Genomic DNA, 27,019 nt, shown 5'->3' with positions numbered 1-27,019 from the left:
GTTCCCTTCCATACACCATATTTAGAAAGAAGACTTAACCAAAGATCTTGAGAAATTCCTTTCCACTGACATTCTCCAAGTAACCTAATTGGAACATTTATAAGACAGTGAGCAAATGGATCAGAAAGCTAGGTGTAAGAGATTAGCTAGAAAGATTTAATATAGAAGGCTCTTTAATTTCCACTAAAGATACTGTTTATCAGTCAGTTTCTACTGAGGACCTGATCCTGTGTCAGCGCAACTGAAGATGTCATTGTACTTAAGAGGTTTGGGCACCAAATCTCTACAGTGGCCATGTGACTTTCCTGTCAACCCCAATATAATTGACAGCAGTGGCACTCAATTGTACTCTTCCTTCTCATGTGAGGTGCTAGCAAGCACTTCCGTTAACTATAGCATAGGTATACCAGGGTGGCTAGCATGATAACACTCCCAGAACATAAAGATACACAGACTAAAAAGCAATTCATACTTCCTACCCTCCCCTTTTGACTGCACATATAAATGGGCTCTTGAATGGAAATGGTCCAGCCCTGTTAGAAATAGTTTACAAAGTCTCTGTGATATGACCAAAGACTCAATATCATATGATAAAGCCAAGACTTCACTTACAGAGAGGCCCTGTGACATATAGAATAACTCAGTTTCTACACATTTTGATTACTATATACACCAATACAGAAACATGGTCCTATTCTATGAGCTCAGAGGGCTCCTCTTGCTGTGTTTGGCACATGAAGTAGTGCCCCTTTCTATGTCCCAAAGCTTTTCTGTGCAGGTCTTGTGAGTTAGAGACCAGCTGGCTGAAGATGTGTGCTGCAGAAGTCTATAAAGAAATGCCTGTCAATACAATACTTTTGTCCATGTTCTCAGGTGACCAAGGACATTGCTGAGCCATGGAGATACAGTGGAACCAATCATCCACATACAACTTTGTCCTCCTGGGCATCTTTTCTCACAGTCCAGCTGACCTTGTCCTCTGCTCTGTGGTTATGCTGGTCTCCACAGCGGCCCTCTGTGGGAATGTGCTCCTCATCGTCCTCATCTACACAGACCCTCGCCTTCACACCCCCATGTACTTCTTCCTCAGCCAGCTCTCCCTCATGGACCTCATGCTGGTTTGTAACATTGTGCCAAAGATGGTGGCCAACTTCCTGTCTGGGACGAAGTCCATCTCCTTTGTGGGCTGTGGCATACAAATTGGATTTTTTGTCTCTCTTGTGGGATCTGAGGGGCTCCTGCTGGGACTCATGGCTTATGACCGCTATGTGGCCATCAGCCGCCCACTTCACTATCCCATCCTCATGAGCCCGAGGGTCTGTCTCCAGATTGCTGGTAGTTCCTGGTCATTTGGTATCCTAGATGGGATGATCCAGATGGTGGCGGCCATGAGCTTGCCCTACTGTGGCTCAAGGAGTGTGGACCACTTCTTCTGTGAGGTGTCAGCTTTACTGAAACTAGCGTGTGCAGACACATCCCTTTTTGACAGCCTGCTTTTTGCTTGCTGTGTCTTCATGCTGCTTCTCCCCTTCTCCATCATCGTGTCCTCGTACGCTCGCATCCTGGGAGCTGTGCTTCGTATGCGTTTTGTTCAGGCCCGTAAAAAGGCTCTGGCCACCTGTTCCTCCCACCTGACAGCCGTCTCTCTCTTCTACGGGGCAGCCATGTTCATCTACCTGAGGCCCAGGCGCTACCGGGCCCCAGGCCATGACAAAGTGGTCTCTATCTTCTACACGGTCCTTACCCCTATGCTCAACCCCCTCATTTACAGCTTGAGGAACCGGGAGGTGATGGGAGCCCTGAGGAGGGGGCTGGACCTCTGCAGGATTGGCAGCCAGCACTGAATCCCAGGGCCTCTGGTTCCTGGTGATGGCCCCTGCTTACTTTTGATGTCAGGCAAATTATCCACTGAGTCTCTGTATCATTGATAATAATGAGGTTCTGTGGTATGAGGAATGGATGAAATAGATGAAGGAGATAAACAGGCACAAAATTGCAATTATAAGTAGTCATGGGGATGAACATACAGCATTGGGAATATAGTCAATAATATTGTAATATCTTTGTATATTGACAGATAATAACTCACTTATTGTGAGCAATTAATAATGTAGATGACTATCAAATCACTTTGTTGGACACCTGAAACCAATATAAAATTGTATATTCTCTATAATTCAACTTAAATAAGTGAATTTTTTAGCATTAAATAAATAATAGTAAATAAGTAAATAATAAATAAATAATTATTTATTAAATAAATAAATAAAGATCATGAGACCAGGAGACTCAGGGATGTCTTTTCAAACCCTGAATCAATATTCTTCATACCTGATGAAAACCAGCATCCCCCACCCCAATATTCTGTGGACTAATTCATTTGTAAAATATACTAAAATGGAGTATAGGACTTGGAAACTCAAGAACTGAGCAGAAGTAACTACTTGGATATTATCACTTATCAATAAAAATGGGAATTACTTGTACTATCACAGGATGCTCTGAGCTTCATTTACTAAGTCCTATTGCTGACATCAACCATTAATTCAGAGCCTGCTATGTGCCAGGCACCAGGCTGTATTCCTTATGTGTACATAGGATATCACTTGTCTCCTATTGATATAAGGTTTCACACTATTGTCTTAGATAAAAAGCTTCCAGTTGCCAAAACAAGGTAAAAAAATTCTCTTTAGAGAGTGTTCACTCTTTGCCCTGTGTAACTGGGAAGGTTATAAGGACTTCTGGAAGTTTTATATTCTTCTAAGAGTCAAGTGCAAAGTCTTTGAGATTCACAAGGGGAGGGGTAAAGACTTGTTTAGTGGTACATTAACAGTGTCTGGTAAATAAGAAATATACATTAAAGTGTTGTATATATACAATTCTCAACAAAATTGGCCACTTTTTATCACTTTGGTTTCTGTAATAGGAAAATTGACTATACTGTTTCCTCTTGGGGGACCAAGTTTGGAACACAAATGGAAGAATATGATCTGTTATTTGAAAACTTATTTTCAAATATTTGTATTTAAACTATTGGTATTATTTGTATCCATCCATCCAAGCTCTGTACCACCTTATGTACACATGTGCAATAAAAGTATCATTTCTTGGGAGAAAATAATCTTGGTTGCATGCTGAAAGAACAGAGAGAATAGCACCAGATTCTGGGAGCTGGACTGAACTATGGAAGGCATTTGCTCCATTCTGAGGCTTGGGGAGAGTCAGGGCAGTGGCACAAACAGTAACCAGGATAACCAGGATCCTTAGGGCCTACCATGGGGAGATGACTTCAGGTCGTCCATTAAAATTTAATTTCACTGCCGACATTCTGTGCTGAATGTCATTATTTCCCTCATTGGAGGAGAACTGTCCTGCCTGAGGGTTTCAAACCCAGGCAAGTTTGCTCTTGATTTGGTGAGACCATAAAATCACATTGGAACATTCTTGGGGTGAAAGATTTTACACCCAATTTTATCCCCACGGTGGTGTTGGGGGGAGAGGTCAGTTTGGAGATGCAGGGAAGTCAGAGTAGAGTACCAGGTGAGGAAGGAATTCATTAAAGCAAGAGTGACAGGGAATGACAGATTAGAACAGTAAAGGAAGGTCATTGAACTGCAACTCAGCATGGGACATATCCCCTGCCAACTCCTTAAGCCAGGGTCACATGGCATCCAGTGTCTGCTTGGATCTGCATGGTATGGTAACTGAGTCCCTACCACCCCAGGATTTGGGGGAGCCACAGATCACTGGATGGAGTGAGATTATGTTCTGAGAACTTCCCAAAGGCAAAGAAAAGTGATTTTCAGACAGGTTACCAAAGAGCATGATTGTACAGCTGCAGTCCTGTCTGGGCCACCCAGGCGACAGGAACTTTCAAGCCCAAGTCAGAGCTCTCAGTAGCCCCTCCTGCCTTAGCTGGAGTAGAACAGAGACAGCAAAGACTTGTGCTTAAGTCTAGGAAATAGAATGATATAGCAAGGAGACAAAGACAGCACTGGAAGAGCACAGGGACAAAGTGCAGTAAGCTGAGCAGCGGGAAGGCTTTCTTTAAAAAGCACACACTTGAAGGAAGGGGAGTGTGTGCAACCTCAGAGAGGAGGCACATATAAGGGCTTAGGATTCTGTTTTTTAAGGCTTTCAAGAATGGGGCAAAGGGTGGGGATGGGAGTTGTTGGGTGTAGGCTTAATTTGTGGTGTCATGATGTCTCTCTCTGGTGACACAGTCAGTCCTCTGGATAATTCTGTAGGATATACTTCCTGTTCTTCTCCAAGATAGTGGTTTCCCTCAAGCACTGGGAATGTATATCAGTTAGGACTGCTTGTCCTGACTTAAGATAGCGTGGGTTATTGTCTGATTACCAAAGAATATGTTAAGAATCTTACATCCTAACTCCCTAGTTTTTAAAATGGAATCCTAGCCTTAAGATGGAGTCCTTCCTGTTCTTATCATACTGTTTACATCTTGACATTTTTCATCACAGGCAGGAAAAGTTCATTACCATGCTTATCCCATGTCCCTGCCCTACTTCACTACAGGGTAATTAATTAAATCCCCAGGGTTATTTTTCCCATCAGGCAGAAATATACAAGTTAATGGAATAACTTCACAGTGTGTGAGCTCTAATCAAATAGTAAATAACAAAGCCAAACATTGGTGTACTCTCCTAAAGTATTTATAATCCTTAGATTATCATGTGAAATAATGACACTGAGAAGGTGTACATTCATCCCCCAGCTTTATTTACAAATTTGGGGTACTTTTTCTTAACTCAGAGTATAGGTGATATTTAATGCACAAGACTGGATGAGATAGCTCCTGAGACTTGCATTGCCTGAAAACAGGAAAAGTTAGAAATACTCCCACCCTTTTGTGTTCCTAGAAATGGCAAAGGGGCTAACCACAGAAGATCACACTGTTCTGGAACAGTCTAAGATTAAGACCTGCTCCGCCCTTCCTCAATGACTCCTTTGTTTATAACACCCCAAGACTCCCTTCTCTTCTTTGAGATTCTTATTACAATAATGTCTCCTTACTACAATAGCCTGAATAAAATGATCTCTTCAACTGTCTGGTGCATTTTATCTTTGACAATCATGTAGGAAATAGTTGTAGGGAAATAAAAGTATTTGCTTTGTCTATGAAACACTCCATTCTTTGCCTTCATTGCTCCAAAATAATTACTAATATAAGTCAATGTACATATCTTTAATGTAGAAAAGGATATTTAGTGAAAAGTATACCTCCTTTTCAACTGCTCCACCTCCTGCCACCTAGTCCACCTCTGAAAGCAACCACTATCACAAGTTTCCCTCATTCTTTTCAAGAACTGCAGTGTTTTCCATTGTGTGGATGGACCATAATTTATTTTACTGATCCCTTACGGACAGCCACTTAGTGCCCAATCTATCAAATTAATTTTAAGCTGTATAATATTAAATCTCTTTCTAGATATCCTCCTCATTCTCATCCCCTCTTTTGGCCTTGCCCAAATTTCACTTTGGTCCAAAGTCACCTCTTCCAGGAAGCATTCCCTAATTAAACCCATGTCTGTTTAGATGTCTTCAGGATTTTGCACCCCTTCAATCCACAAGTATCTTGATGTGTCAACCAGAACTGTTCATCTATAACCACTGAACCAGTGAACTGGAAGAAAATTCACAGGAAATGTAATCCAGCCAAATTCCAGGGGGAGGCATAAATTTGCATAACAATCGCTCAAACACAGGTTTTACCAGTCTTTGCCTTAACTAACCCAGTGATGGGGGGAAATTCCTGTTTCATTTTATCTGCATAGACTTTGTATTATTAGTTGGTTTCCTTGGACAAGGACCAGGTTCTCAATAGACAAATATCTACTGATCACCTCCCAGTACCCAGAAATGTAGTAAGTGCTAAGTCAAAAAGACTCCCACAAACTTGCCATAATGCCCACGCACACAATTCAGTTAACTAATGGACACTCCTTTATGAAATAAGAGAGTTGTAATAATCTTATAACTTGTCTAATCATGCACAACTCCGAACTTAGAAATTTGCTAAAATAAGGAAATGAGACAGAGAGGGAAGATATGCATGAGAGAGTAAGAAAATAGAGAAAATAAGAATCTGGCTAAGGAGGGCAGACATGGGAGTTTCAAATACTTGCCTAAGTTTCTCCTTTTCCACCAAATTTCCAGTTCAGCTCATTGAAGGATTTCTGTGTATACCCATAGCAATTCTCCATTGTAATCAGGAAGGTCGATTTTTTTTAATATAAAAAATTGCTTTAAGCTTGCAGTTGCAAAGACTATTCGTGTTTGTGTGGTTTCTTAGCGTGGTTTATTAAAGAACAAGGATTGTATGTGCATATTCACACTGTATTCCACCGCACTCTGAAAGCCAGTGTCTGCCCTTTTCAATGATCGCAGTTGGATTACCCTCCCCCACCAGGAAAACATACCGCCTCGGGAGGGCAGCAGGGAGCCAAAAGTCCTTGCTGGTCCGCAGGGCTGGGTTCAAGTTTGTGTCTATTTTTTTCTTGAAGAAACTCAACGCATGGCCCATTTCCTCAAAAAGTGAGGGTAAGATTAGACACAGGAAATAGGTAGTGGGGTTTAAGCTGTTATTATTAAAATACAACATTATGTTTAACTAGCCATTCATCACATTGGTCTGAACTATCCGGGGAAGATTTCATAATGATTTGAGCTGGGCCTGGAAAAACAGATCTAATGTTTGGTGGAACAGAGAGGAGAAGGGAGTCCAGACCTTCCCAGCCCTCCTATCTGCTGCCCTTGGCAAGTGCCCTGGGCTCCGTGCCTCGGAGTCCCTCATCTATGAAATGGGGACAGTGGTACCTTCAGAGGTTCACTGCAGCAGTGAAATGAGTAATGTCTGTGGAGGCAAGCACAGGCCTGACTTGTAGGAAGTCTTGGTACACGTTCTTATTATTAATCTTATGTGCTGGCGAGCATGGGTGTGGTGGGACTGGTGGAGCTACTTTGGACGGTAGGCACATGAGGCAGAGAGGAAGGCTATGACTGTGGGCATCTCGGGAGCCAGTCTGAGAAGCCCGGCCAGGGGAAGCTGCAACGGGGAAGCTGCCAAAGGCTGCTGAGGATTCCCAATGGACTGAGGCTCTCCTTTCCCCACCCAACCACCACCAGCATTCCCGAGGTTCCTGGGACTGTGGGATGGCCACTACCTCCTGAGACCCACCGTGGCAGCTGTCAGAGGTCTGCAGGACTGGGACCTACCCCCAGGCCCACTTGGCAGGACATTTTTGGGCCCCTCCATGGAGTAGGCAGAGTCACCACCAGCAGCCCCCACCTCCAGGACCATCTAGAAAAATCCCATTTATTTAGTTCTTTCTGTGGTGGTCCTGAGCTAGCCCATGAGGGTTGCACACAATCCCTCATATACATAAAACAGGATGAAATATGTATCCCCTTTGCCATTGTTGGGAGGTTGGGTTTGTTCTCCTGCATTCTTGTCCAACCGCAGCAAACAACTGAAGAGTAGAGATAAAGCAGTGAAGCAAATAGAAGTTTTATTTTAATACACTCCAAGGGAGGAGCAGGCCAGAGTCAAGGTAGACAAAGGCAGGTTTATCTGAATAAAGTAGAGAGGAAGGAAAAAGAGAGGGAGGGAAGGGAAGCTCATTGAACTCCTGCTTCACATGGGTCAAATCCCTTACCAGCTCCTAAAGCCAGTGTCAGATGGCATCCAGTATCTGCTTGAATCTGCACCATGTGGGAACTGAGTCCCTCCCACTCCAGGGATGTGGGTGAGCTGCAGAGCACTGGATGGAGTGAGATTATGTTCTGAGAACTTCCCAAAGGCAAAGAAAGGCGATTTTCGGACAGATGAGTAAAGAGCTGCAGTCCTATTGGAATCACCCAAGTGATAGGAACTTGCAAGCCCAAATCAGCGCTCCCAGCAGCCCCTCCCTGCATATCTGAAATAGGACAGAGAGAGTGAAACACTTAAAGAAAGGTGAGTGTGGGAAACCTCAGAGAGGAGGAGGCACATCAGAAAGCTGGAATTCTGTCTTCTAAGGAGTTTCAAGAATGGGATAAAGATTAAGGGTCGGGGGTGTAGGCTTGTCAGGTGGTCTCAGATGTCTATCTCTGGTGAGAGATAATATGTCATTGTTTAAAGCCAGTCCTCTAGGTAATTCCATAGGACAAACTTTTTGTTCCTCTCCAGGATAGTGGCCACTCCCAAGTATTGGGAACACATCAGTTAAGACTGCTTGCCCTGCCTTAGGACAAGCGTTGGCAATTACCAAAGCATATGTTAGGGAATCTAACCCTCTCGACTATGCTCTTAAAATGGAATCTTATCCTCAAGATAAGTCCCTCCTATTCCCGCTATGCTAGTCACATCTCAGCATTTTTCATCATAGGCGGGAAAAGTTCATCATGATGCTTGTCCCAGGTCTCTGCTCTCTCTCACCTGCATCAGCTGGAGCAGGTCTCAAAGTCAGTGCAGACTCAGAGCCTGTGGATTGAACTCACACTGTGAGTCCTTTCTGGCTCTCTGGCTTTAGCTGATTAACAGCCTGAGTGCTTGCTTGGTGGGCCTCCCCCTCTTTTCATCCTGCTCATATCTGTCTTTCTCCCTAGCACCATGACAGCTCGTACCTGCCACTCTGAAGACAGATCTGCAGTGGGGAGATGTGTGAGGGAGCCCACAAAGGCTTGGCTTTTGAGTCCCTGGACTCAGAAGGGTGTAGCATCTTTGTCCAAACCCACATGGGGGATGGAGGGGCAAGCCATTCTACAAGGTAGGGGATGTGGTCAGAGGATGGTGAGGCCAGCAGCCTGTTGGCTGAGGTTCCACATGTATAGGGACGCCCAGCCAGCTCAGGTCTGTGGTCTGGAACCAGGTGCCATGAAGTCAGATGTAGAGAAATGAGCCCCAGCTAGGACTTCCTAGTAAGCAGTGAAGAGGGCACCAAGACCCTGCAAGTGCTGCCCTGGATACATGTCCCCAAGAAATCCTCCAGGGTGGGAAGGGGTCCAGGATGTTCAGTGTCATTGGGGGTGGACAGCCCAGACCCGTGGATGGGCTAACACAGACAAGGGAAAAGGGAAGCCTCCCTGGAGCTGTCGCCAAGGACACCGGGCTGTGGGCCAGCCGGCGCGCGGGGCTCCCCACCGGGGGCGGCCGGCGAGCCCAGCGGTGACAGCGGGGCTCCCTCTGGCGGACCTGCAGGCTTGGACCCGGGGACCTGCTAGAGCTCCCGAGGGTTGCGGCCTCCCGGGCAGCTCGCTCGTTAGAAACTTTCACACTAACGAGCCCTAGAGGGACCCTCGCTCGGGCGCGAGCCTCTGGGCCCCAAGCAGGTGCGCCTAAGGCCTGAGGAGCAGGTTCCAGGGAACCCGGGTGTCCTCCTCTCCCTGCCGCGTCCCACTGGGGAGCCCCTAAAAGAACTTCTCGGGGGCCAGGTCCGCCTCCTGCTTCCCACATGCTCTATCAGTGACCGCGAAAACAGCTGCGGGAGACGGGCCGCCTCCCAACACTTTGTTTTCTCCTTACTATCGTTGTTACTGATAAAACACCACACCTCAGCCCAGCCTCCCCGCTGGGCGCGCCCCCCAGCACACCCGCCCGCTGCTCCGCCCACACCCACCTGTCCTCCCGCCCCGCTGGCGCTGCGCTCCCCCCGGTTGGTGGGTCTGCAACCGCGTCTCCCCTGGTTGCTCCGCGCCCACCACGCCCGGACTGGGAGCGCTGGGGGCGTGGTCCTTGCGCCTCCTTTCCTTCCTGCTGGACCCTCTGGGCCCAAAGCAGCGGCAAGGCAGCCCGCCGACCGAGCACTGCCACAGCCCTAACCTGTGCTGTGCACACCGATCCCTTTGACCCGCCTCGCCACCGCATGAGGAAGGCGCAGGCACTGCCAGACGAGGCCTGACTTGCCCTGAGAGTGAGGGGTCACACACACTCTTAATACAACTGTTCTGCAACCCTGAATGCTCATTTTTTTTTTTTTGAGAGGGCATCTCTTGAATGCTCATTTTAAACAAGCTTTTTTAGAAAATGTATTAAAAAGACAGATATAAGAAAAAAAGCCGAAAGCCCACCCCACATCCCATGCAGACACATCAGAGGATGGACATGTGTATTGTCACGGTAAAATTGGATCATTTTATGCATCATTTCATTTCTGTGACATACACTTTTCATTTTTTAAACTTATGGCAAATTCTCCATTTTGGCAGTTTTGGATGGGATGACTTCCATTACTCCCATTCAACTACTCCTGTCTTGAAATAGCCACTTACCTCCTTCATTTAATTGGCATTTCTTTAAATTTACTTTATTGCATCTTTATTATTTATATAACTCCTTTAGCTTCTTCACAGGCAATACTATCAAGTTCAGTTTCCAAGGTGCAAGTTACTTGTCTTCTAAGCTACATTAAAGCTTTTGGTTTTTTGTTTTAGCATTTTATAGCAGGTTTATTGAGGTGTAATTTACATGCAATAAAATTCACTCATTGTAAGTGTATAGTTCAATGATTTAGTTAATGTACAAAATTCTGCAGCCATCACCTACTCCACTTTAAGAACAGTTCCATTCCTATAAAAATTTCTTCATGTCTATTTGCAGTCAATCCTGGCTTCCTCACTTAGCTCAAGCAACTACTGATCAGCTTTTTGTCTCTATGGATATGCCTTTTCTAGCAATTTCACATAAATAAATGGCAGGAGTGGAATTGCCAGGTTGTAAGTTTAACTTTGCTATACCAAAAAGTCAAACATAGAGTTGCTGCACTATACCATACTATATCCAGCAACTCCACTCTTAGGTATATATCCAAAAGAATAGAAAACATACATATTCAAAAACTTGTATACACAATATTCATAGTAGTATTTTTCAATGGAAACAACCCAAATGTCCATCAACTGGTGAGTGGATAAACAGAATGTAGTGTATCCATACAATGTAATATTATTCAGTCATGGAAAGGAATGAAGTGGATGTCTGCCTCCTCCCCGTCTCTAACCCGCAGGTAAAGGAGGCGATGCGATGAGTTATCGAAGACCTGAGTAGGCCAGCCAGGGGACTCAAGGCGTACCAGCTCAAGAGTGGTGCTGGAAAGGCACCTCTCATATTTATTGATCAGGTATCACATTCTTGAGTGGGTTAACAAGTTTCTAGACACAAAGATTAATATGCTTTACTCCAGGAATATAATTGCCCCCAGGTCACTGGGGCAAGTCGTCCCTGTTGCCAGGCAATGAGGGGGTACAAATAACAAGGAACAGATCTCGGTTTGGATTTAGTGAGCTGCAACATGCACCACAGATAACAAGGAAGGCAAACTCCCATAGAAACAGAATGATCTATGGATGGCAACCTACATTTCCCGTTTTTAAATTAAAAAGGAAGAGAAGTCTGTTATTCCACGGCAGCTTGGTGTAAAGAAAAGGGGAGACAAGAAATGCCTCGTCAGGGGGGGCGAGGTGCTAAGCCACGCCTCAGTTGACCCCCTCATCTCTCGACCTGTTGGGCCCCGCGACTGTGCCTGTCTTAGGTTGTTCCTCCCATGAGGAATCTTACGCGTCTCTGGCTAGCCAGCCATTTCTTGGGGCCGTACAGGGAGTAAATGTGATAGAGCAAAGAGGCATACAAAAGATTTATGCAAACACTTCGTCATCCCCTTAATTGCTGCGGAATTTAAAAACATATGTGATCTGTCACACGGACTCTCAAGAAGATAACATGCAATTATTAATTTTTTGCCATGACTTCTTGAAATACAGCATATGCATGAATGGGCTTTATTAAGCCAGCAATCAGATGGCGCACCCATGTTACTAAAAACAGGAAGGCAAATGCATAAAAGAAGGAAGCCTACAAGTATTGGCCATAGCCAGTGAAACCAAGAGAACCGATCAGGTAATCCAGGTAATTGTGAAAACTTATCAATAATATGGTGACTATCATCCAACTGATTTTGAATTGTCTGTGAAAAATCAGATATATTAAAACAACACATTCCAGGAAATTGTTCCTAGCCCAAATGTTCTTTCAGCAACAAATAGTCCATGGTAGCACGATTCTGAAGCACTGCCACTCGAACTTCTCCAGGTTCCTGATTAACTTCTGACAGTATGGAAGCAGTCAGATCTGCAGTCTTGCTGTAGGCACAGGCCAGCTTAGATATTTCCTTCTGCATTCCTACAACGAGTTCTGGTACAGGCAATACAAACGCAGCTGCGACTGCAACAGCAACCGGGTCCAACAATTTCAAGTTGTCACAATCTGGAGGCAGGGCTCGGGTCACTCTTCGGTGTTTAAATCCAGGATAATCTATAAGGGCTGAGAGAATACATCCTACACCACGGACGTCTTGATAATGTAAGGAAAAGGCTTGATAGGTTTTGTTATCACACAGAAACACCCAGCCATTTGGGAGTCTATATCCATATGGCCATTTTACATGAATAGTAGAATTACAGTAAGAAGGCATATTAGTAAAATTGATACATATACAACTAGAAACTATAGTGGTGCTAACTGGAAAATTCAATTGAATTTCTCGAGTAATAACCTTAGGGGCTAAAGTAATATTTATTCCAGAAATATTAGTAAACACTGAAAAAGGGAGTCCTATGCCTATCAAATTCTTCCTTAAGATCTCACTAATAGAGGAATCACTTGCTATACAAAAAGATGTCTTATTAAGCCCTTGATTAGCCAATTGCAACCACCTATTGGGTGAAGAATACTCATTCCTTGGGGTTAGTGAAATATACAAATAAACATAACTACTTTTATATATTTGATCAGGGCTTCCCTTCTGGAATTTTTCACAAGAATAATTGCCAATATTTTTCCAGGTTAAAACTGTTTTATAAATATCATAGCGGGTATTGTCTCTTTTAGACTGATCAGTAGCATTATCTCTACTAAGTTTTCCTCCATCTTTCTGTCTATATATTTCATTACCATCCTTTTTCCAAATCCGGGCCTACAGGAGTTGAACAAATGGAGATACAGTGAAGTACTACTCCACAGCCAAAGTACGGAGTACTGCTAATACAGGCCTGGGCTTTGTGTATGTGTATAGAGATTAGAATCAAAAACTTCATTATCATGTAGGGATCCTCACTCCAGTGACGGAACCGGTTGAGGGACATCGCCTGGGACAGCCATCTCAGATGGCCATGTTGCTAGGAGTTCCTCTTTATAGCGTATCTTGATCCACTTTCTAGGCAGCCAGATCAAGCGTTGGTCCTCTGTAATGACACAAACAAACCCTTTACCCCACACCTTAATATGACCTTTATGCCATTGTGAAGAACCTATTGGAGACCACCATACAGGAACTGGTGTTGTTTTAGAAAAAGAAATATGGTCAGAAAAATGCACTTCCATAGCTGATTGTCTGTCACCCTTTAAAAGACCAAAATTAAGGATATGTAAAGCATGTATTAATCATTGATTTGCAGTTAATTTTATCATATAGGGCAGTAATCCCCCTTTTTGTTTTAGTAAATATTGCTTAAGAGTAAGATGGCAATGTTCAATTAGAGCTTGGCCTGTAGAATTATATGAAATACCTGTTTTATGAGTGATATTATATAGCTGAAAAAAAATTTTTAGCATAGAGGAGAGGTAAACTGGAGCATTGTCAGTCAGCTTAAGAGAAAAAGCTTAAAATATTTTGTCAGCAACATTTGAAACAAAAAGCTACAAAATCATCTTCTCTAGTTTACTTAATCCTATGTAACCAATACCTGTTCTGCTGAAATCTAGTTCTTTACTAGTTTAGGAGTAATAAAACAGTGACTTTAAAGGACAAAAGACTTACAAATGACAATGGTTAAAGACTTGATGAGAGCTTACATAAGATAGTTGACATAAGAAAATTTGGATATTTCTGTAACACAAAACATTCAGTAACAAAGTTTAGCATCATTCCTTTTGACAGTGCTTTCTAGGTAAATATATATCAGATAAACAAGCCAAATTAGCCAATTTTTCCCGATAAGGAGAAAAAATTCTTTTGACATGTTCCAGGGGCCCTCTGGAAAATATCAGAGTTAATTAGAAGTAAAAGCACCTTTTTGAATTTGGTTTTGGAAAGTTGTCAAAAGAAAGTTTCTTTGGCATTTGCTTAAATAAGATTATAGGTTGCCATGAAGCAATACTTATCTATTTAACTAGAATGACAACAAAATACTTCAAAGGCAGATACAGAAGTTTACACAGTTGTTAGCAAAGGTTAACATTTAGTCTTTTAATATTAAGGTGTCATTTTCTTAAATACTCAAATAATTCATTGAGACTTTAAGCATGAGAGACTGTTTTGATAAAACACTTAGAAAACCTTTTGCAATCTTTCAACATTAAGAGCAGACTAACAGTTAAAGAAAACTTTGTCTTTTTAACTGAAAACAAAATTCTAATTTTGTTGTGTACTTGATATCAAGACTCACTTGCTTTAATTTCACATAGCATGACTGTCATTTTTTCCACAAGCTTTCTACAACTTTCTTTTTACATTCAGTGTTCTCCCCCTTTAAATAAATAGCTGTACTTTAGAACAATTACCTTCTTTTACCCTCAACAAAACGAATTTCCATTCTTTATACTTTCTCTTATTAAAACACACATCTTTAGCCTACTGAAATATTTTCCTTATTATATTAAGTAGTTTTCATTAGAACTTAAAACCATTGGATACTTTAACTTTCCAGTGAACACTGAAAAATAGGCCACTGTGAACTGTTACACTAGCATTCTTCAGATTGATACATCTATGAACATATATTACCATTTTTGGAAATGTGCTTTACAGCACAATTTCTCATTAGGCACAAAATATGTCTATATAACTTAGCAAACTTTAAGAATTTTGGTTACCACAAAAATTCTCAGGCTGTTTGCATATATATATACACTGTTATACATTATTACAGTATTATTATTAAGATGTTTATTTGCTAGATTTGTTTACTTATTTTTAGCAACCATGCTAGATTACTTATAAAACTTTTACCAAACATTAGACAAAGTCAAGCTTTTCTTTAAGCATCTTCTTGAAATGTTTAACAGGTAACATAAACTTAAATGACTAAGTAAACTTTGGCAGCTGATAACTATAAGGACATGTCTATTTCAGTTAAACTTAAATTAGCATTAATGCTTAATATTTTTTATTAGATTTCTGGATGCTTTAGAATGCCCAATTTTCAAAGCACTTGTTTTTAAATCAATTTTTATTAATACCATCTGGAGGTAGGAAAATATTTTTCATTTACACACTTAGACACACAAACATACAAATTGAGACGTAATGACTATAGTTAGCAGCACTTTTCATATAAAAACATATACACAGACAGACAAAATGATATAAAGATTTGAGTTACTGATATTTAATTGCTTGCTTTCTTCTTAGCTTACTTGATTAAAAGTACTTCAGTTTTCAAGAATACACTCTAAGGGTGAGCAGTTTACATAACTGGGTTGAAAGGAAAGGAGCGACACACAGCAGCAATTCACCGGAGAGTTCCGCTTTATTAGGGAAAGGTGCTGGGTTATATAGGAAGGGGCATGAATTGATTGAGGTGTCACTTCTACGGGGCTGGTGGCTGTTGGCTAGGTGCTGGGATTGGGAGGGGAGCGAGAGGTGATTGGGCTTCAGGTGGCGCCGGGGGGAACCGAGGACCCCTGAAGAGAAGCCGGAAGTTTGCCATCTTACTGGTGGGGACCCTTCATTCCCCCCTTTCTCCTCTATGGGTTTGTGGACATTGCTTTCTCTCTGGCTGCTTCCTGCTGAACAGGGGCGGAGAAGGGAGTGAGGGCTTGAGGATTGGGAGGAAAGGGTTGATAGGACTCCCCACAGTAAGGACGAGTAGATGAGGACTTCTTCAGGTTTGGAAATCAATGAAGGTTCCCTGTAACCATAGGTTGAGGACCTGTTGATTCCAATGGTGCCAAGAGGATATGGGTGTCAGGAGCCAGGTGTCTGCGGCCATTGTTTCCAGGAACAGTTTCCAGTGGAGAGAGGGGTCCATCTCAGCGTGTGGTGAGGAGGTCACCTGAGGGTGAGGGATCTTCTGTGGCCAGAAGCTGGTAGTTCCTGAGTAAAAGCTGGTTGAAAGCTTGATTAGAGATTTTTCCGACTTGGGATTTGATGAACTTTATTATACAGGGTAAGAAGAGACAAGCGAGAAGAATGATTATTATGGGGCCCGCAATGGGCCAGAGCTAGGTGAGGAGGGGGTTTGTTAGTATTGAAGAGAATGGGTTGGAATTGGAAGCAGGGTGGAGGCTGGAGGCAAGGTCGGTGAGTTTGGTAATGTTAGTTTCTACAATGCCGGAATAGCAGCACTCTTCCCAGAGGAAGACGCAGGTGCCGCCCTTCTCGGCTGTAAGCAGATCTAGGGCCCGCCGGTTTTGAAGGGTGACTTTAGCTAGTGAAGTGACCTGTCTTTGGAGAGAGGCTAGAGAATCGGCAGTGGATGTCAGGGCTCCCTCAAATTTGGCGTTGAGATCTCTAACTGCCTATAGAGAGTGACCCAAGGCTTCTCCTGAAAACCCTGCCCCAATGGCTGAGGTGATCAAAGAGCTACTGACCATGATGGGAAGGAAAGCAGCTCTTTTTGTGCGCGAGGGCAAGGGAGGTTGGAGCTCAAGGAATTCTGCCATGCTGTAAAGTGTTAACTGTGGGATTAGGGTGACGAGAATGCAGGGTGTATCGGAGTTGAGAGGCAGTGAGTTGAAAAGACTGCCATTACACCAAAAGAAGTGTCCCGGTTGCGTAAAAGTCTTAGAGCCGGAGGTAGGGGTGTAGATAGAGAGGCAGTGAAGTGCACTGGAGGGGGGGTGGAGTTGTGCCTACGCAGTGGTGGATGGTGAGATTATCTGCGTATTCTGGTTCTCATAGGGGTATGTCTGCCAGGGGGCAGAGGGGTTGTCTTTCTGCATGGAAGGAGTAGTTGGAAATATTAAGGGGCACGGAGGCCAGCAGTGGGTGCTGTAGTGATGCACACAAGAAACAATTGGCTGTGTTAAGGGTGTGGTTGAGAAAGATGGTGGTGTCCTGAATGAGCTGTAATGAAGAGTAGGAGAAATGGGAAGAGGGGTGGGGATAAGAAGATGAAGAGGCGCCGTCAAGAGTTTGGATAATGACTTTTTCGGAATGTCTGATATCTGATGCAACTTGAGAGATCTGGGAATGAGAGGGAACATACTTTTGAGAGATATGAAGGATACCGTGGGGGGTCGAGGATCCCCCCCCATAGTAAACTGAGGCTGTGACTCTGGCAGCTCATCAAGAGTCCCAGGGATCTGGGATTGATAAGGAGAAGGAGCCGTTGGGATATTTCATGAAACGGTTGGAGGAGTAATACTGTGGGTACTGGAAGTTACTCATGTAGTGAATTGCACAAGACCAGTAGGGACATCTCTTGTAGGTGTCTGGCTATCGCCTGCAATAGGCTTGTTTTTGGTCATAGAGGAAGCAGAAGTAGGGAGAATAAGGGTAGCTGCTAGTGAACACTTTGGTGGAGGGAGGAAAGTGGAGGTATAAAGGCTCAGAGCAGCTTTTCAGAGGGCAGTATGGTGTGGCAATGAGGGCAGTAACTTTTGCTTGATGCTGTGTGTAAGTCTGTCTGACTTTGAATCGCCATACAAAGGAGGCTGGGGTAGCGGGGAAGATAATAGGAATGAGGGAAAAAAGCGAGACAGCAGTAAAGGAGGAAAAAGTCATGATTCGGGTATGGATGGCAAAGGGGGTGAACGAGATTTTGGAGGAAAGAGGACAGTAAGGTTAGGAGTCTGGAGGGAGGGAGAGTCTGTAAACTTTTGTAGGTTAAGAGATCTTTTAGGTGATGTGGGGACAGAATGGTAAGGGGCGCCCTGAATGTCAGTTTATGAGCTTCTTTCTGCAAGAGCTGTCTAGCGGCTAATGCTCGTAGGCAGGGTCCCATCTCCAAACTGTGGGGTCTAATTGCTTGGAGAGATAAGCTACTGGGGCAAAGGATGGGCCATAATATTGGCTTAGGACTCCTAGAGCTTGACTGGACCTCTCATGAATGTATAATGAGAAGGGCTTCAACAAATCAGGAAGATGGAGAGCTGGGGCTTCTACAAGGGCTTGACGGAGCTTAATGAAGGAGTGTCGGGGTGAGGAGGATAATGGTTTTTTAGGGGGGCTCTTGCTGAGGTCGTATAGGGGTCTTGCCAACAGGGAGCAGGGAGAAGTTAGGGATCTATGCTCTAAAATATCTAGCTAGGCTTAGAAAGGAAAGGATTTCTGTCTTGGTTTTGGGAATGGGCAGGTCAGAGAGGAGCTATTTTCTGTCTAAGGTAATGGACTTTCTTTGTTGAGATAGAAGGAATCTGAGGTAAGTGACAGGAGGGGAAGAGATTTGAGCTTTGACGGGGGATACTCGGTAACTTCTGGAAGCTAGAAGGTTAAGTAGGGAGGCAGTGTCAAGTTGAGACTGTTCCCACGAGAGACTGCAGAGTAGAAGATTGTCTATGTATTATAAGGTGGACTTGGAGTGATCATTATGAAACTGTTTGAGGTCCTGAGCTAGGACCTGTCTAAAAATATGGGGACTATCTCGGAAGCTTTGTGGCAAAACTGTCCAAGTGAGTTGTTTAGAATGTCTTGTGTATGGGTCCGTCCAGGTGAAGATGAAAAAATCATGGGAGCAGGGGTCTAGAGGGATAGAAAAATGGGTCTTTGAGATCTAGGACTGAGAAGTGGGATGCTGAGGCAGGGATCTGCGATAAAAGGCTGTATGGATTTGGAACTAAGGGATGGCTAGGGACAACGGCCATGTTGATGAGGTGAAGGTCTTGGACAAGGTGGAAAGATCCGTTGGATTTTTTAACAGCTAATATGGGGGTATTAAATGCGGAGTGAGTGGGTCTGAGGTAATTTATGTTTAAGAGATCTTGAATGATGGGTTGGAGGCCTATGAGGGCTGAAGTGGTTAGGGGGTATTGGGTCTGACAGATATACTGAGAGGGGTCACGTAATTTGATAGAGGCAGGGGGACATAGGGCCACGGAGGGGCTTGTAATGTCCCAAACTTTGGGATTTACAGGGTGTATGAGGGCGGAACTGGAGCTTTCATTGGATAGAGGGGGGGTCGTCAGCTATGAGGGCCATCAGAAAGGGAGTACTGGGGGCTGTGGGAGTGGATATAGTTATGGAAATGTGGAGGAGAGAAAGGATGTCCCGTCCTAGTAAAGGGATGGGACACTGGGGCATAACTAGGAAGGAGTGGGAGAAAGGTATGGGATTGTCTTGGATTGTGCATAAAAGGGGGGGGGTTAATGGGAAAATCTGTTTACCTCTTACCCTGACTATAGGAGTAATGGCTGGCGTGGTAGGGCCCCGGTATTCTTGCAAGACTGAGAAGGTGGCTCCTGTATCTAGGAGGAAGGAGATGGGGCGACCGTCTACTGTTAAAGTAACCCTGGGCTCCTGTTTGGTGATGGAAATGGTCAGGCAAGAAGCCCCCGGGCCCTGTCAATCTTCTTCTGCCAGCCCCACTACGGCGGGCTTAGGATGGGGTTGTTCGTCCAGCCTCCCCTTCGGGTGGTTGGGCAATCAGACCCCCAGTGGCCTTTTTTGTGGCATCTGGGGCATGGGGTGGTAGGAGATCTGGGGGAGGGGCACGCCCTTGACCAATGTCCCTCTTTTCTGCACTTGAAACAAGCTCCTGGGGGGGCTTGTTTGTAGAGGGGCGCCCAGGTGTGGTTTTATCAGCTGGGCCAACATCTGGAAATTGGCCTGATCAGCCTTTTGTTTACGGTGTTCTTTCTCCTCCTCCCGGTTATGGAAGACTTTAAAGGCCACTGTTAGGATCTCAGTCTGTGGGGTAGTGGGGCCCTGTTCTAATTTTTTGAGTTTAGCTTTAATGTCAGGGTAGCTTTGAGCTAGGAAGTATGTCATAAGGACATGTTTTCCTTCAGGTGTTTCTGGGTCTAGGCTGGTGTACTGTAATAGGGCTGGAGTGAGTCTGTCTAAGACTTCAGAGGGCGTTTCATCTCTCTTTTGAATTATGTCTTGGAGCTTTTGAAAATTGACTACTTTACAAGCTGCCTTTTTCAGACCTGCTATTAAGCAGGAGGCAAAAATATCTTGAGAGCAGAGACTCATGGTGGTGTTATATTCTCAGTGTGGGTCTTGTTCGGGGACAGCAGTGGGGCCAGGGGGATAGGTGGGGTCAGTCCTGTGGGTTTCGGTAGCCTGCGTTTGGGCGAAGTCTCAAACTTGTCTACGCTCTTCAGGGAGGAGAGTATTGGCCAGGAGCATGAAAATGTCATGATGCGTGAGGCTGTAAGACTGGAGGGTCCATTGAAACTCCCTGATGTATGTCGTGGATTCAGTGGAAAAGGAACTTAGGCATTTCTCTAGTTGGGCTAAATCTCTTAAATGCCTTTGGATCCTGCTACCTCCAGGAGGGGGGAGATAATTTTGGGAGGTTCTCGGGACTAAGTCTGAGGGGGACTGAAGGGTTCTGGCTCAGTGTGTGGGGGAGTGACCTGGTCTAGCTGCGCCTATTCAAGCAGGTCCTGAAGTGCGGAAGGGGGGCAAAGAAAATAAAGAAAGAATCAGACCCACATGTTGCCAGCCTGCAGCCCAGCTGCTTGCCTCTGCTGCTTTAGTTAGGCTTGAACTCATGACTCTGAGGTTAAGAGTCCCATGCTCTACTAACTGAGCTACAGCAGGGCTCCAATTAACTGTTTATGAAATGCATAAACAGAATGTTCTTTGTTCTCCATTCCTGCCACATTGGCAAGTGGGGGAAGGGCATAGCTAGAAGCAGGGGCGGTGTTTCTACACATCTTCAAGGTCTCCCTATTTTCAGAGTGAAGAGTCTTGGCTCATCTTCGAGGACAAGATATGTTTTTGTGGACAGATAACTTCCAAGGACTTCCAAGGTTGTTCTCTAGCTTGTGCTTTCCCACGCTGCATTCAGACATGGAGGAAGGTGCTTTCTCATTCTCCCTACAAACATGTGAGAAGACAAAGGCGGTCCCTAACAGGGGAGAAATAGGTGATGAGGGCAAAGATGGAGGAGGCCCCCGGGACCTAGTTAAAGGGGGGCTGAAAGGCTCAGGCTTAATCTGCGGGGACGAAGGCAGAGGAGGTGAGATGGGGGAGGAGATGGTGGGGGAGGAAGGGAGAAGGGCTGTTGTAGGAGAAGAAGGGAAAGGGAGTGAACGGGAGGCTTCTGCGGGGGCGGCGGCTTGCAAGCTAGGAGAACTTGGGAGGGGGCGGGGAGAGGAGGAGGCGGAAAGCTTTGATATAGGGAATCTTCCATTTTTTCAGGCTCTGGCAGTAATTAAAAAGATCGCGAGTGATGTTAGGATCAAGAGTTCCCCCTGTGGGCCATTGGTTGTTATTGTCTAGGGGGTATGTCGGCCAATCTTGGGAGCAATATTTACGGAGTTTTGGTTTTATATCAGGCGTCAGGGAGAGGGTAGCCAGATGCTTAAGCAGGCATTCAAGAGGTGAACCTTCAGGGAGGGATGAGGAGGCTCCCATGGCTAAAGGACAGAGAAGGAGACAAACAGGGGAAGACGAACAGAGATCCTCGGACTGGAAGCAGACCACAAGGAGACAAAGGGCGTCCCCGATGATCCTTGGTGGTCTGCGGAAACTCGTATACGAGTCGGAATTTCTTAGCAAGTGTGGGTCGTCACCCAGACTTCCCTAAGAAGGCAGAGTGCCGGAGTCACGAGGTACCTAGCACTAGGCGTTTTTGGCGGACGGAGCAGAAGGAGGAGGGTGGGAAAAGGGAGCGTTCTCATCTACAAAGGAGTTACCTCGTTTATGGCTGTTGGAGGGGGGGGCCTGAGAGTCGGCCGCAGCCGTGAAGGCCTGAGGCGGGGAGAGTTCCCTCCTCATCCCCGAGCGTCAGGGCCTTGCCGGACGATCACGGTCAATGGCACTGCGATAGCTCGGGGAAGAGTGGCCCACCCCGGGGAAATTTTGCTTAAAAAGTTTCAGCACTGATGGAAGGGATGGTGAATGCGTTTATGGCTGTCGGAGGAGGGGCGTGAGGGTCCGCCGCAGCCGTGAAGGCCTGAGGCGGGGAGAGTTCCCTCCTCATCCCCGAGCGTCAGGGCCTTGCCGGACGATCACGGTCAATGGCACTGCGATAGCTCTGGGAAGAGTGGCCCACTCCAGGGGGAAAACTTACCTAAAGGCCAGAGAGGAGTGGTGAGTGTGATGAGCCAGCGCCGGAAAAAGAGGACGAGGGCAAGCTGCTGCTGGTGTCGGGGGGAAGACGGGGCCCAGTTGGGGTGTCCCGTCTCCCGGGTTTCGGCACCAATGAAAGGAAAGGAACGACACATAGCAGCAATTCACCGGAGAGTTCCGCTTTATTAGGGAAAGGTGCTGGGTTATATAGGAAGGGGCATGAATTGATTGAGGTGTCACTTCTACGGGGCTGGTGGCTGTTGGCTAGGTGCTGGGATTGGGAGGGGAGCGAGAGGTGATTGGGCTTCAGGTGGCGCCGGCGGGAACTGAGGACCCCCCCCCCCAAGAGAAGCTGGAAGTTTGCCATGTTATTGGTGGGGACCCTTCATGGGTTAAGGTTTAGATGGCCCCAGACTAGCAGGGCCGATGAAGGCTCTGAACTGATGATAGGGACTGTGTGTGTCCAGGGGGCTGGAAATGAAATGCAAGTACAATTCTAGCTCCAGTCATTTAAATCCAGGCTGTATTGCAGAAGATAAATTTCTTCTAGGTCAGGGAGTTTAGTTTAAGACTTCTCAATTTTCAAAGATAATGATGAACCCAATAAGTAAAATAAATGTTCACTAAGAGAATTTAGAAAACCAGCTCCATATTGCAGTAGTTCATGGAACTTTTGACTATTTTTTTCCCTTGTGGCAAAATATATTCAGCTGCATAACTTTATATTGCATATTTTTTTCAGGGGCCAAGCCTCTCTAATCAGAGAGTTTGTACTGGGGACAGGTTTGTGTGCAGAAGATACTTCTTTTTTAGAGTTTAGGGATTAAATTGCTCCCAGTTAGGTTTCCTAGTTTTTTCTGCCCGAGCTTTAGTCATTCCTCGAGAGGCCCCTGCCTGTCTGATAAATGCAGGGACAGTGTGACTGACTTTTTGCTACTAGAGCCTTGATCTGAATCACAAGCTTGTTTGGCTTCCCTGGGGCTGCAGACAAGGAAATGCTTGGCTCCAGGACAACTGCCTCTAAGGAAAGCAGTTAATAGAATAGAGCTATTTACATGTTGATCTGAGAGTTCAGCTTGATTACTTTACACGCTCTATTTACATTACACAGGAGAAAGTAACGCAGGCCTAAGAGGACTGCTTTGAATGGGGAGCAAGGTTAAAAAGCAATCTTTAAGGTCAATGATTGCCATATTCCAGTCTTTTGGAATCATAGCGGGGAAAAGGGAGGCCTTGATGTAAAGGTCCCATAGGTTTAAGAACCGCATTAATTTGCCTTAAGTCATGTAAGAGTCTCTAATTTCCTGACTTCTTTTTTATAACAAATACAGGGGAATTCCACGGGCTTGAAAATTCTAATCTATCTAGCTGAAGCTGTTCTTTAACTTGTGTAAGAATACCACTTTTTCTTTATTAAGGGGCTATTCATCCACCCAAACAGGCACAGGGATAGTGTTTCCCTGTCTGTGAGCCTCTTTGAAATCTCTTAATGCATTACTCCCATCAGCTTGTCTGAGGGTTCCTTGTGGAGGAAACTAATAACAATACTTTTTAATATATTTATCAGGTTGAGCAAAGTTCTTTTTAGAAGTTTTCACTCCTGGTGTTTTCAGGAGGGCACGGAGTAATTTTAAGTAATCCCCCAGTTTATCTGCTTTAGTTTCATGTTGGCCCATTACAGTGTCCCTGATGTCTCAATCCTGTTCCCTACGTACGCTTTCCCGGGAATCTTACCGGATTGACGATCTTCGGAGCTTTTTCCCGCCCTTGAATTGCAAGTGCCTCTGAGCAGAGGTTCTCCGCCCCGAGTTTCTACCGTCTTTCAGGTCCCTGTTCGGGCGCCAATTGTCGGCCTCCTCCCCGTCTCCGGCCTGCAGATACAGGAGGCGACGCGATGAGATATCGAAGTCCTGAGTAGGCGAGCCAGGGCACTCAAGGCATACCAACTCAAGAGTGGTGCTGGTGAAAGGAAAGGAGCGACACACAGCAGCAATTCACCGGAGAGTTCCGCTTTATTAGGGAAAGGTGCTGGGTTATATAGGAAGGGGCATGAATTGATTGAGGTGTCACTTCTACGGGGCTGGTGGCTGTTGGCTAGGTGCTGGGATTGGGAGGGGAGCGAGAGGTGATTGGGCTTCAGGTGGCGCGGGGGGGGGGGGAACCGAGGACCCCCCCCCCCCCGAAGAGAAGCCGGAAGTTTGCCATCTTACTGGTGGGGGCCCTTCACCTGGGAAGGCACCTCTCATATTTATTGATCAGGTATCACATTCTTGAGTGGGTTAACAAATTTCTAGACACAATGATTAACATGCTTTACTCCAGGAATGTAATTGCCCCCAGGTTGCTGGGGCAAATTGTCCCTGTCGCCAGGCAATGAGGGGGTACAGATAACAAGAAACAGATCTTGGTTTAGATTTAGTGAGCTGCGGCATGCACCACAGATAACAAGGAAGGCAAACAACTCCCATAGAAACAGAATGAACTATGGATGGCAACCTACAGTGGAGACATATAGTACAATACAACTGAACCTCAAAAACATTAAGCTAAATAAAAGAAGCTAGACACAAAGGCCACATATTGTATGAATCTGCTTATGTGAAATATCCAGAATAGGCAAATCCACAGAAACAGAAAGCATGCCAGGGACTGCGGGTGTGCAGGGAATGCAAAGTGCTAAGGGCAGGGCATCTTTTTGGTGTTGAGTGTTCTGGAATTTGATTGTAGTGATGGTTGCTCAACATTATGAGTGTACCCAAAACAACTGAATTAATCACTTGTAAAGGGTGAAATTTATGATGCATGAATTTTATCTTAATAAAAAAATAATATTCGGCAAAGACATAGTACTGTGTGTAACAACATGAATAAGTCTCAGGAATATACTATTAAGGGAAATGATCCAAACACCAAAGTATACATACTAGATGACTCTGTTTATGTAAAGCTCAGCAACTAATCTAGGTGTTAGAAGTCAAGATTGTGACAACATTAGAGGAGAGGGGTACTGACAGTGGGAAATAGGGAGATTCCGGAGGACTGGTGATGCTCTATTTGTTGATCTAGGTGGTGGTTACATGGCTGTGGTCATGGTATGTTATACTTCAATAAAAAGCATATTGAAGATAGCAAGAAAAAGTCAATTGACCATACATGTAAGGTCTGTTTCTGCCCTTTCAATGATGTCCCATTGATTTATATGTCTATCTTCATGCCAGTACCACCCATCTTCATTTCTGTGGCTTTATGAAAAATGTTGATATCAGGTAGCCCTCAAATTTTGTCCTTTTTCAAAATTGTCTTGACTAATCTAGGTCCATGGCATTTCTACATCAATTTTCAAATGAGCTGGTCAATTTCTTTCTTTTTTTTTTGGTCAGTTTCTACTGGGATTGTGTTAGGGGTTGTGATGAATCTCTAGGACAGTTCAGGCAGAACTGCCATCGTAAAAATATGGACTCTTCCGTTCCATGAACACAGACTGTCTCTCCGTCACATAGATCTTCATCTCAACAGTGTCTTATAGTTTTCAGAGCACATGGCTTACACTTCTTTTTTTATATTTACTAAGTATTCCTTTCTTTTGATGCTGAGACAGGGACCGTAGATGTAGTCAGAGTAAGGTGAGGGCCTCCGGAGGGGGCAGGGCAGGATATTTGCAGTCAGAGCAATGTAACTACATGCAAGGAAACCCCCCTACCAAAACTCTATGTTAAACATTGAGCTCTAGAATCTTTCTTCAGTGACATTTGTTAATGTTCCCCAGATAAAGAAGAGTAGCACATGTTTTACTATGCCAATCATTTGTGACCATGTGTAAGATTCACTTCAGCATGCTAAAAGGCCCAGGCCTATGTGCTGTCTTTCCTCCTTCAGATCTGACAAGGTGATTTTGCAAACTGAGCAACTAACTTAGCATGTAGACCCAGCTGTAGACAGCATGGTTAAAGGCAGGAAGAATTCCACCTTAAATATAAGATTATATTTTAACACCCAGGAAGTTCAAGAGGCAAGATTCTTTAGCAAGTAGACAATACCTCAGCCCACCTTGGGGGCTGGGCAGGCAGCCTTTTGATATGCTCCCAGACCAAGGTGCTGGTGTCCCAGAGAGAAATCAAGGCAGGAAAATCCTTACAGTTGTTAATTTTTAATATACAGGAACCACTTAACAAGTCCCCACGCCTAAGTTTTTTCATGTTCTCGAAAAATCCTCAACTGCCTATAAACCCCCCTAGACAACGCACCAACGACGGACACTCTTGTCCTCTCCTGGCGTGAGCCGGGAGCTGTGTCCCTTCACTTTATCTCTAAATAAAAGCCTGTACCTTGCACCTTGCTCTCCTATCTTGACTGTTTGTGAAGCTCATTCTTCGGCTCTGCAAACAAGAACCCGGCATCAATGCTATTGTGAAATTGTTTCCCTAAGTTAATTCTTAAATTGTTTATTGCTAATATGGAGAAATACAATATAGTTTGTATATTGATCTTATATCCTGCATCCCTGCTAAACTCATTTATTATTTCAAGTACAGGGGTGTTTTGTGTTGTTTCTTTTTTTTTTAGTTTTTATTTTGGTATCATTAATCTACAATTACATGAAGGACATTATGTTTACTAGGCTCCCCCCTTCACCAAGTCTCCCTCACATACCCGTTCACAGTCACTGTCCATCAACATAGTATGAGATGCTGTAAAATCACTACTTGTCTTCTCTGTGTTGCACAGCCCTCCCCGTGCCCCCCCAACACTATATATGCTAATCCTAATGCCTCCTTTCTTTTTTCCCTGCTCTTATCCCTCCCTTCCCACCCATCCTCCCCAGTCCCTTTCCCTTTGGTAAC

At 44.8% G+C, this 27,019-nt stretch overlaps 1 protein-coding gene and 1 long non-coding RNA gene across 2 annotated transcripts; one reads left to right on the top strand and one right to left on the bottom strand.

The window, feature by feature from the left end:
- Nucleotides 1-896: 896 nt before the first annotated feature.
- On the top strand, nt 897-1,844 carry LOC118969028 (olfactory receptor 2V1-like). The gene has a single exon (XM_037001927.1). The coding sequence runs from the start codon at nt 897-899 to the stop codon at nt 1,842-1,844; it is 948 nt and encodes a 315-aa protein (XP_036857822.1).
- A 9,222-nt stretch (nt 1,845-11,066) lies between these two features.
- LOC118969041 (uncharacterized) lies at nt 11,067-26,857 on the bottom strand. The gene is made up of 2 exons (XR_005056932.2): nt 23,913-26,857; nt 11,067-13,236 (listed from the first exon to the last, which is right to left on the bottom strand). It is a non-coding gene; the product is annotated as an uncharacterized lncRNA (long non-coding RNA).
- Nucleotides 26,858-27,019: the final 162 nt, after the last annotated feature.

This window comes from Manis javanica, chromosome 14, assembly GCF_040802235.1.
Source record: "Manis javanica isolate MJ-LG chromosome 14, MJ_LKY, whole genome shotgun sequence".
Lineage (NCBI taxonomy): Eukaryota > Metazoa > Chordata > Mammalia > Pholidota > Manidae > Manis > Manis javanica.
Note: the sequence above shows the minus strand (reverse complement) of the source record. Positions and strands in the feature narration are given on the sequence as shown.